Source organism: Macrobrachium rosenbergii, chromosome 41 (assembly GCF_040412425.1).
Source record: "Macrobrachium rosenbergii isolate ZJJX-2024 chromosome 41, ASM4041242v1, whole genome shotgun sequence".
Lineage (NCBI taxonomy): Eukaryota > Metazoa > Arthropoda > Malacostraca > Decapoda > Palaemonidae > Macrobrachium > Macrobrachium rosenbergii.
The window spans coordinates 95,165,273-95,177,987 of NC_089781.1; the positions used below are offsets into that span (position 1 = coordinate 95,165,273).

Sequence of the window (12,715 nt, forward strand, 5' to 3'; positions counted from 1 at the left end):
TCTGCTTCCTTCTCCTTCGTCACCGACGTCGACTACAGTCAGTCAGTACCGGCCCTTGAAAACCACCGTTTCGTAATTATGCTGAAGTGCTTGTCAAATGTTAACACGAATACTTCGACGTTTGCCGTTCTGGGACGGCGTAGTTCGGAGGCAGTTTGTTCAAATAATTGCCGTTTAGGAATTAGCAGTAATCAAGAATATAATATAAATGGGATTTTCAATAAAGTGAAGGGTTAACGGAATTATCAAGAATTTTCTGATTTTATGCTCTGCATTGTGGGTAACACTTTTTAGCTCATATATGTTTGCCGTAATATTTTGAGTTTGCGTTTTCCTTCACTTTGATCGTCTCATAATTTTGTGACAGTTCAGAGAATCTGAACTTTACTGATATAGACTGTATAGTGAACGTTATCAAAGATATTTGTGAAGCGGATCAAAATGATTTTTTTTCCTAAAACACTCACTGACATATAGACAAAACGCAAAGAAATATACTGTACATGTATATGTACAGTGTATATATATATATATATATATATATATATATATATATATATATATATATATATATATATATATATATATATATATTATATATATATATATATATATATATATATATATATATATATTACACTCATTCCACCCAAATACCACAGAGAATAAAATAAGGAATTTTATCCGGATATCCCTTTAACTGTTTCAGTACCACAATATATTATGCGTAGAAAAGTATTCTCGTCTTTGAAGCTTGAATATTCAAATTATCCTTTGATCCCTTAATCCCGCTTCTGAATTTAATTTCCAGCTACAGCCAAAAAACATTAACAGCTAGAGAGAGAGAGAGAGAGAGAGAGAGAGAGAGAGAGAGAGAGAGAGAGAGAGAGAGAGAGAGAATGTGTTGGTAGCTTGATTGATTTAAGGGAATGTGTTCGACCGCCGTAAGCTTCGCCTCAATTGAAATCATTACTATTTTCATTATCATTTTACTTATGGCTTGTAATTATTTTCCTTGAATCCAAATCGTTACAAAAGAGTATATTGAGTTTCTAGACCTAACCTCACGAATTGGACAAAGTGAAAAACTAAATGAAAAATATATTTAATATTTGATGGAATGGAATGGAATATAGAATTCTGGCCCAAGGCAAAGCACTGGAAACTACGAGATCATTCAGCGCTGAAAGGGAAATTGATGATCGAAAGGTTTGAAAGGTGTAACAGGAGGAAAACCTCAAAGCAGTTACACCACGAAACAATTATTAGAAGAAGGTGGAAAGTAAGATGGAAGAAAGAGAATGTGAACGGAGGTACAGTAAAAGGAATGAAAGAAGTTGCAGCTAGGGGCCGAAGGGATGCTGCAAAGAACCTTAAGTAATGTCTATTGTGCAGTGCAATGGCGGCACTAACCCCCTACGGGAATTGTAATTTAATAATGAACATATCATTCCAGCTCTCTACAAACGTCTCCTGAATTTCAAGTGTATCGAATTCATTTGCTATTCCTCCATATTTATTAATTTATCACCTTTTACATATAATTTCTCTCTCTCTCTCTCTCTCTCTCTCTCTCTCTCTCTCTCTCTCTCTCTCTCTCTCTCTCTCTCTCTCTCTCTGCAGGCTGGTTCCCTTCGGAACCTCCTTGGGATTCTACTAAGTCTGTTGACTCTACGATCCATAAGGGTTTTCTGCTAAAGATTTAAATGAAGGAAAATAGAAAATTTTCAAACGAAGTTGCAGGAATCCTCAGCGAAATATTGTTTATTTTATTACCATTAATACAAGTGTATATTTATTTATATATATACATATATGTGTATATTTTAACCGTTCCTTTAATCGCTACCACTGCTAAGCATCCTTGGGAAATACAAAAACGGAATGGAAAATAATTGTGTACCGGACGCTGCTAGACCTTGGTAAGCCGATTTACCTTAACAACCTTGATGGAATTGTCTGTTATCTGGAGATATTACACTGCAAAATATTTTAATAATAATAAAACGAATTTCATTCCACTTGACTTTTAAAGAGGATGTCTTCAGTGGTTGGCAATATGAACAGTCTTGCTAAGGATCAATTTAACCATCGCTATTATTATTATTATTATTATTATTATTATTATTATTATTATTATTATAAAAAATACTCATAGTAGCATGAGTCTTAAAATGGAGAAACAAAATTCACAGTTTATGTATATGTACATTTAAAGATAAAACTTCACTGTTTTATCTTTAAACATATGTACAGTACATATGGATTTGTTTCTCCATGACTATTATTATTATTATTATTATTTAAATTATTATTATTATTATTATTATTATTATTATTATTATTATTATTATTATTATTATTCAGATGATAAGCACTGATCATATGGAACAAATCTACAGGGGCCATTAACTTGAAATTCACGCTCCCAAAAAATATGATGTTCATTTGAAAGAAGTTACAGAAGATAATAAGATATACAGCAAGACGAGATCAGTTGTTGGAAAATAAAAAAAATTATAATAAATTATTAAATAAATATGTAAAAATATAATTAATTTATTAAAGTACAAGGTGAACTGTTTAACGGTAGTTACGCATTGAACCTTCGCTTGAACTGTTGAGGTTCTACGTACACAACATCCTCTGGGAGACTATAAGATATGATCATGTTTAGATGTTTATTTGTGCATGTTTAGTAAGAAAGGAGAGCATTGCTTAGTAATGTACCATCACTGTACAGCCCCCCTTAGTTTATCATCACTGTATACCCTTCTTAGTTTATATTTTACCAGATAAAGTACAATAAATCTAAACTTTCCACTATTTCACACTTCTCCAAATCTTGACATTTCTATCTATCTATCCCTCTATCTATCTATGTATCTATCTATTTATCTCTCTATCTATCCAGTTATTAAGCGGCTTATATTTTAGCCATATCTGGGAATTCAATTTGGAAGAGGGATTAACAGATCAAAGGGCAATTTGAATATTTGTTCTTCAAAGAGGAGACCATTTTTGGAAGCATTATTTAATGAACCTCTGAAATAAGTTGCAGGAATCCTCGGCAAGATATTCGGTTTATTGCATTACCATTTATACAAATGTGTGTGTATATATATATATATATATATATATATATATATATATATATATATATATATATATATATATATTGTAACAATTCCATTAGTCGTTGCCATTGCTAATGGTTCCTGAGCCTGCTTTGCCAAGTAATTCTTCATAGCAGAGCAATTAGCCATAATAAAAATGACCTTTGCAGTTGCACCAAAAACAACTAATATTATTTGATGTGGGCTCCAGAGTATGTCTACTATTATCGCTAACCAACCTACTACTATTAGAAAACTACGCCTGAGGGAACTACCGCCATTCCCACTACTATTACCACTATGTGTTGCCAAAAAAAAAAAAAAAAAAAAAAAAAAAAATATATATATATATATATATATATATATATATATATATATATATATATATATATATATATATATATATATATATATATATATATATATATATATATATATATATCTGTGAAATATTTTCTGTAAAAACAAAATTCCATCAAAAATAAGGAGCCCATAAAAACGCCAATTTGGACCTTCCGGTATAAATACCGCTTTTCTGCAACTTTTCCTCATTTGCTATTTGCTTGAGGAGAGAGACAGTTTGCTCTCTGAAATATAGCCTTTACGTTCAACATTTTGGCTTTTTTATGGGCTCCCTTATATTTGATATATATATATATATATATATATATATATATATATATATATATATATATATATATATATATATATATATATATATATATATATATATATATATATATAATAAAGTAGCAAAAGTTTAAATCTCCAGGCTATCTATTTCATCCTTTGAGTAAAAGTACACGTTAGCTGAAGGGCGTGACCTTATAATCATTTTACCATTAAACCAAAAAAGGTCCTTAACACAAAAAGCACTGTCCATTTAACCTATTAACTGTGTGGGCGTCCACGTAGGTGAAAAGTCAATCTCTCCAAACGAACTTTAGTTGGACATCGCTCAAAAATATTTATTAATTTAAGTTCGGTTTCAAATGCAGCGTCTTTGAGATACGTTTGACCTTATTGGTATTCATGGTCGTAAAAGCCTGTGGGCGGATCTAAAAATGATTACGCTTTTAAGTGAGGTGAACTTAAAATAAGTGAAGGAAAAAGATTGATTTTGTTTCTGCCTTCCTGATGTTTTGATATGCTGGTGATAAAGTACAAGTGTGTATTATATAATATATATATATATATATATATATATATATATATATATATATATATATATATATATATATATATATATATATACTATGTATATATATATATATATATATATATATATATATATATATACTGTATATGTGTATATATAAATAATACATATGTATATATAAACAAATATACATATATATAAAACATATATATCTATAGTTATATAAATATATATATACATATATATATATAAATACATATATATAATGTATAATATATATATATATATATATATATATATATATATATATATATATATATATATACATGCATGCATACATATTAAATTATACAACCCAGACACGCCACGTAACGGCGTAATTAACTCTCTCTTACAAGAGGTAATAAAAGTACCCCACTCTCTTTGTTTCAAAAGGAGAAATTCCTCCTCTTTCTTCGGCGAGAGAAACACTTGGCTTCAGAAGCATTTTCATGTAGCGTCAAAGGATGGTTCACTGTTCCGAGGAAGAAGGTACTGACTAACACTTGTTAGTGCATTCTGTTTACTTTATATTGTTTTTAGTTTTTTTGTAAAAGAAAACTACTGACCGTCCGCACTTTTTTTTGTCTCACCTTTTTTCTGTCAGCACTTTTTCTGACCGTACTTTATTCGGTCCGCACTTTATTCTGCCCGCACTTTTTTTTCTGTCCGCACTTTTTCTGTCCACCTTATTCTTCTTCTTCTGTCCGCACTTTTTTCTGTCCTACTTTTTCTGAGGCTGCTGAAAGCTGCAAATTGCTATGTCGATCATCCACCCTGCAATCATCAAACATACCAAACTGCAGCCCTCTAGCCTCAGTAGTTTTCATTTTATTTAAGGCTAAATTTAGCCATAACCGTGCTTCTGGCAACACTATAGGATAGGCCACCACCGAGCCGTGGTTATAGTCTCATGGGCCGCGGCTTATACAGCGTTATAACGAGACCACCGAGAGATAGATCTATTTTCGGTGGCTTTGATTATACGCGGTAGCGGCTGTACAGAAAACTCGATCGCGCCGAAGAAACTTCGGAGCATTTTTAACTCGTTTCCTTCTTTTCTTAGTTGGTATCCCCATAGTAAGCTGAGGTTTAACTTTGAAGAATATTTTGAAATATAAATCAACATTCTAAAAATGTTATATGTAAGAATGAGAATAAATGGAAATCGAGATAACTGTCATAAAAACACATCCAAGAACGAGAGGTAACGAGAACAGCTAACAGGCAAAATATTAGTAGATGGAATATGGAACTGACTTTCATGAATATTTCGAAACATGAATCAATATTTTTACGTCGTATGCAAAGTTAAGAAAAAAAACTGGAGAATCGGGAATAATTGTTATAATAGCATATTCAATAAGGTGAAAAACAACAGCAAAGTAAACAGAAAAAATATTAGCAAATGGAATAAAGGAGTCACATTCATTTTTGATACCTATTCTTTCAAAGAAAAACGAAAAAAAAAATAAATGAAGATCTGTGGTTCTTAACCCCAGGGTCGCCAAACCATTTCAGTGGGTAACCCAAGGGTTATGACTTTTGGACTTATTATTTCCCTAATACTCTCATTATAATTATCATTATTAGAGAAACTATTGTATTAAGATTACTTAATTCATTAATATCATGGATCATTGTAATGCAGATGAGCTACTTGCGTAATAAAAATCTCTCCATGTAATTTTTGTTTTTGTAACACGTTGTTATAGGCATAATTATATAAAAAAAAGAAAATGTTTACGAGGCGATGGGTCGCCATGGTTAATTTGGACAAGACTTTGGGTCACTGCCAAAAAAGGGTTAGGGACCACTGGTGTAGAAAAATGGAAAATGAGAAATAAACATCAGCTCATCCATAAACATATAAAACTAATAATATGCATATCATGGGGACATGAAATAAATAAATCAATATATTAAAAAATCTATTAGTTATACATTTATTTATTTATCTAAAATAAATAATATACTAAACTATTTAGTTTTTTATTAATTTATTCAAATATTTATAAAAGAATAAATAAATGAAAAGCAAATCTTTATAAACATCACTGTTGATTATACTTCTCGAATCACAAATAAATAAATATATATATAAATAAATTAAATAAATAAATACATACATAAATAAATTAAATACATACCTGCTTAAACACCAGCCATCAACCGCTGAACAATAATAGCATATAAATAAGTGAAAGAACGAATGAATAAGTCATAAAGCCAATAAAAGCTGGGAAATTGGTGTCAGCTTCATGAATAAAAGATTTCCCTCTGAGGATAATGACATAAAGAAGTTATGAATCCTGGAAGGGAGATTTTCGAAGGGAAGAGTTTTACTTCTTTGAACGATTTTAATAATTGTCTTACTTTTTGTCAAAATACGCAGGGTGTTGGAGAGATGGGGATTATCATAACATGTGTTTCTTTTTCATATCATGAATGTTGAGAGAGAGAGAGAGAGAGAGAGAGAGAGAGAGAGAGAGAGAGAGAGAGAGAGAGAGAGAGAGAGAGAGACTCTGGACTTCAACCGCTCATTTAAGACAGAATTCAAATGGTTTAATTTTTGAGAGAGAGAGAGAGAGAGAGAGAGAGAGAGAGAGAGAGAGAGAGAGAGAGAGAGAGAGAGAGATATTCTGGACTTAAATTGTTTATTTAAGATAGTCAGAATTCAAATGGTTCAATTTTTGTAAGAACGGATGGAGAGAGAGAGAGAGAGAGAGAGAGAGAGAGAGAGAGAGAGAGAGAGAGAGAGAGAGAGATGTTCTTGACTTTAATTGCTTATTTAAGACAGTCAGAATGCAAATGGTTTAAGTTTTGTAAGAACGGATGGAGAGAGAGAGAGAGAGAGAGAGAGAGAGAGAGAGAGAGAGAGAGAGAGAGAGATTCTGGACTTCAACTGCTCATTTTATAACTTATTCAAGTTGAACTGGACGGCATGCCAATTATATTTTGAATAGTCTAATTTTCGTCAGAAGAGAGAGAGAGAGAGAGAGAGAGAGAGAGAGAGAGAGAGAGAGAGAGAGAGAGAGAGAGAGATTCTGGACGTAAACTACTCGTTTTATATGCTTATGCAAGTTGAATAAGACAGAAAGACGGCTTAGAACTTAAATGGTTTCATTTTTGTCAAAAGAGAGAGAGAGAGAGAGAGAGAGAGAGAGAGAGAGAGAGAGAGAGACTAGCAAAGATGAGGGGAATAAAAGACATTACAAATGAGGGGCTAAAAAAAAAATACAAGGATGAGTAAGGTTAAGAAGATTATAAAGAAAGGGAGATTAGGAGAATGGTATAGGAGTACTTGATTAAAGGAGCTAAGAATAGCCATAATAGGAATGTAATTGTAAGAGAAGAACGGAGAACTAAAGATTAATAAAAAGGACTATATAAATAAAATAGGATTAGATCACCAATATGATAAAAGGGGGTAATAAATTTAAGAGAATGATATAGAAAAGGATTACCAACAAAAAGATTCCATAGGATTTATTTAATAAGAAGATTATAGATTACTTATTAAAAATAAAAATAATTTTGAGTATTGTGAGGAATATGCAATTTCCATACCCACACAAAGATAGCCATACAAACATCTAATATATATATATATATATATATATATATATATATATATATATATATATATATATATATATATATATATATATATATATATATATATTATATATATATATATATATATACATATTCATATTTTTAGTATCATGACTAATATTTATTACTAGAACCACCAATGTATATTTGCATTATGTTCATGGTGGCCTTGAAGTCTCTCTCTCTCTCTCTCTCTCTCTCTCTCTCTCTCTCTCTCTCTCTCTCTCTCTCTCTCTCTCTCTCTCTCTCTCTCGTCTTTTTGACAAAATTAAACCATTTAGATTCTAAACTGTCTTCTTGCCTTATTGAACTTGTATAAGTTATAAAATTAGCAATTTAATTTCAGCTCCTCTCTCTCTCTCTTTTCGTTTTGACAAAAATGAAACCACTTAAGTTCTAAACCGTCTTTCTGTCTTATTCAACTTGCATAAGCATATAAAACGAGCAGTTTACGTCCAGAATCTCTCTCTCTCTCTCTCTCTCTCTCTCTCTCTCTCTCTCTCTCTCTCTCTCTACCCCTTATATATGTCTTCCTTTGGTAACTATACTATACTATCTAAGAAGAGATTCAACAGCAAGACTGCTTTGACCCTCTCTCTCTCTCTCTCTCTCTCTCTCTCTCTCTCTCTCTCTCTCTCTCTCTCTCTCTCTCTCTGTCTGCCTTTGGTAAGTATACTATACTATCTAAGAAGAGATTCAACAGCAAGGCTGCTTTGACCCCCTCTCTCTCTCTCTCTCTCCCTCTCTCTCTCTCTCTCTCTCTCTCTCTCTCTCTCTCTCTCTCTCCTATACCTGTCTGCCTTTGGTAAGTATACTATACTATCTAAGAAGTGATTCAACAGCAAGACTACTTTGACTGAATCTCTCTCTCTCTCTCTCTCTCTCTCTCTCTCTCTCTCTCTCTCTCTCTCTCTCTCTTAGAGAAAAGCCATAAAAACTATTTTGGTGCAGCCATATGGTACAATAACTCTTTGGTGGTATAAAATCTTATTGCATGTAACGGTGCTCTGGTCCAACTGAATTTTTGTGTATGTGTTTTGTGTATGCGTATTCTTTGGTGTGTATGTGGTAATTCTTAATAATCGTATGAGAAGGATATTTTTTTTTATAATATCCGCGCCTCTAGTGAGAGGCAGACAGATTTGCAAACAGAGAGAGAGGGAGACTAGCAGAAGGATATAGACTGAGAGACTTCATGTTTGTACTCTCTCTCTCTCTCTCTCTCTCTCTCTCTCTCTCTCTCTCTCTCTCTCTCTCTCTCTCTCTCTCTCTCATCCAAGATTGGAAGATGCGAAATATACCGGAAGATGCATTAGCAATTCTCTGGTAGACATCAGAGGTGTCTCACACCGAGGGACCTGGGGCAACCCGAACGAACTGTAAGGCGTGTAAGGCGTAAGGCTCTCAGAAAGAGCGGCAGATTGAACAGACTGAAAGACTTCCTTTATTATACTGTATATTCTCTCTCTCTCTCTCTCTCTCTCTCTCTCTCTCTCTCTCTCTCTCGTATATTATGTATACCATGTGTTTTGTAACGGCACCTACTAGCTATCTTATACAGTCCCAGTAAAGTTTGAAAATTATTTTTCTTCTTATTACAAATGGAAGACGAAGAATAAAAGAATAAAGGGCGGAAATAATGACGTCTGGTTTTTTCCGTAAGTGTTTTTAGAGTAAAATAAAACTGATAATAATGAGTAAATATTTACAATATAATAAATAATTAATAAAAAACGATTATTCACATTCTTCATTATGGAAAAAAGGCAAACTGATTTGTTTCAACTCTTCGGGGAGTTTACTGATAGATTAGTGATAAGAAAAAAAGTAAAGAATGCGCCGAAGTTTCTTCGGTGCAATCGAGTTTTCTGTACAGCCGCTACAGTGTATAAACAAGGCCACCGAAAATAGATCTATTTTTCGGTGGTCTCGGTATAATGCTGTATGAGCCGCGGCCCTTGAAACTTTAACCACGGCTTGGTGGTGGCATATCCTACATAGTTGCCAGAAGCACGATTATGGCTAACTTTAACCTTAAATAAAATCAAAACTACTGAGCCTAGAGGGCTGCATTTTTATATGTTTGATGATTGGAGGGTGGATGATCAACATACCAATTTGCATCCCTCTAGCCCCAGTAGATTTTAAGATCTGAGGGCGGACAGAAAAAGTGCGGACGGACAGACAAAGCCGGCGCAATAGTTTTCTCTTACAGAAAACTAACAAGCAAGGCGGGAACAACAGTTAGTCAGTGATGAAATTAAACCCTATTTGCAAAATCTGAGAGAAAAGGAGTGGGCATTCTTTCTTCAGAATAGCTTGTTCAAGGGAAATGGTTCTGTTCAAACAGACTTTCCTATCCTGGAGTTTTCCCAAAAATTCTTTTTCAGTCTTCAGCCGAATCGCAGTTAAGATTTAATCTCTTGAAATATTGGCTGAAAATGTAAAAGAAATTCCATGTAACGACTGTTGTTAAATTTCTTCTGTTGTGCAACGTTTATTGGTCCTCGCGGCTTCAGGATATTCTTGGAGAGAGAGAGAGAGAGAGAGAGAGAGAGAGAGAGAGAGAGAGAGAGAGAGAGAGAGAGGAACACCTGACACCTACAAATTGTCATTTTATGAGTACATTTTAAGAGGACCAGTTGTAAGTTCTGCTCCTAGAGAGTCGGCTGAATGCCACATTGCTGACAATTACTTTTGCACTGTATGTACAGAAAAAATATATATCTGAATCTTTTTAAAGACTTTTATTATAATTGCTTCATTTAAGCATTAGAATATCTGGTAATAAATCTGAGGCTTTATATTCGTATTTATTTATTCACTTTTTATTTGCATAATTTTTAATTTGTTTTATTTTACTAACATTTACAGGTTGGCTGACTTGACAGAATGAACATTTCTTTTCAGTAACAAACGTAAGACAACAATTCAGTTTGTCACCAGCACTGGTGTAGAACTACTGCTTAAATGAATGCCTACTTAAACCTTGAAATTTATTTCACAAGCAGCTGAGGATTCATTTATATTTACTGCACACAAGCTGCACGTATATATATATATATATATATATATATATATATATATATATATATATATATATATATATATATATATATATATATATATATATATATATATATATATATATATATATATAATATACTGTATATGGAACATGGATACATAGATAGAGAGAGAGAGAGAGAGAGAGAGAGAGAGAGAGAGAGAGAAATATCCTTATTTCAAATATGCATTGAGTGCTTTACTAAGCAAAGTCACAAACATATACAATGTTACACACTATCAAATCATACAATGGCAACATTCTCCTACACTATACTAAATGCAAAAACATCGAAAGATAAAATTAAAGCGCGGTAAAAGAACAGCTAAAGATATCTAAAGAGAGAGAGAGAGAGAGAGAGAGAGAGAGAGAGAGAGAGAGAGAGAGAGAGAGAGAGAGAGAACACTGAGTTTTTCCATCATGCCGTTTGAAGTAAATCTCTGCACTGACATTCCTACGCGTATGCTATTTCCCGAAATACTCGTATATCTACCCATTTGAATACCTCCAGCTATCTCGCAGCCCAAATCACGCCAGGATGGCCACAGTCCGATTAATTGTGTCAATTGTTATTGCGCGTCGAACGAAATCCATTAATAATTGAAAGGTCCCAAATGAATAGGTCTGAGCCTCTGGAAATTGGCATTCCTTCCGGCACCCCTGAGGATTTGGAAAAAGGGTCCACATTTAAACTCTTCTCTTCCGGAAATCGTTTTTCATTCCAGGGTCTTCCAGAAATCGTTTCTGATTCCAGGATCTTCCATTCCAGGGAGATGAATTCCTTATGTGAAGCAGAGTCCATGGAGATTGTGACTTATTCCCGTAGCCCTATCGCTGGAAATATAATTCTGGAAAGGTCATCATATTAAGATTTCCAGATGTTAACGATCCATGAGATTTCCATGGGATTCAAGTCGTTGATTGCCTTGTTTGAAACGAATACTCTTACGTCGTATTTTGTTCCCCTCTGGTCGACAGAAGCAGTGATTCCGCGAATGGCTTTACCTGTGGAGTTGATTTAAAGGTTAATTGACTTTGCATTTTGTCATTTTCTATCAGTGTTGGAAAGTTTTCTATCTTCGACTTGTAATCTTTTCAATCTTCGACTTGTAATCATTTGCCACTCTCGGATATGTGACTGTTTTTTCATCCAGTCGTAATATTGATACTGATATTGATATTGATATTGAAGAAGAAGAAGAAGAAGAAGAAGAAGAAGAAGAAGAAGAAGAAGAAGAAGAAGAAGAAGAAGACTTGTACATCATTTGGCATTCTGGGGTATGTGATTGTTTTTTCATCAGGACGTAGGTATTGATGAAGAAGAAGAAGAAGAGGAGGAGGAGGAGGAGGAGGAGGAGGAGGAGGAGGAGGAGGAGGAGGAGGAGGAGGAGGAGGAGGAGGAGGAAGGCAGTAATAAAGTTGTCTTTGAATTGTTTAGATCTCAGACATCCTGAGGGAACCCAAGTTAAAACTAGCCATTTTCTTGTACCTGTGGAGTGAATTTGGCTCGAGATTTCTGATATATATTCTTATATATATATATATATATATATATATATATATATATATATATATATATATATATATATATATATATATATATCAATCATTTAAGTATTTATGCATTTATTGATTCTATACTAAAGTAAATTTAAGTAAGATTATATGAATACATACTGACATTTACTCAACGACAGAGGAAAAGCTTCATACTAT

The 12,715-nt window shown here is 33.2% G+C and overlaps 1 protein-coding gene across 1 annotated transcript in view; it reads left to right on the forward strand.

Annotated features, from left to right (window-relative positions):
- The first annotated feature begins 11,613 nt into the window (after nt 1-11,613).
- LOC136827251 (protein SREK1IP1-like) overlaps nt 11,614-12,715 on the forward strand; it is a 41,413-nt gene continuing 40,311 nt past the window's right edge. The window contains exons 1-2 of the mRNA XM_067085024.1: nt 11,614-11,855; nt 12,154-12,277. Coding sequence (XP_066941125.1) covers nt 11,614-11,855; nt 12,154-12,277 — 366 coding nt within the window. The remainder of the gene's footprint in view (nt 11,856-12,153; nt 12,278-12,715) is intronic.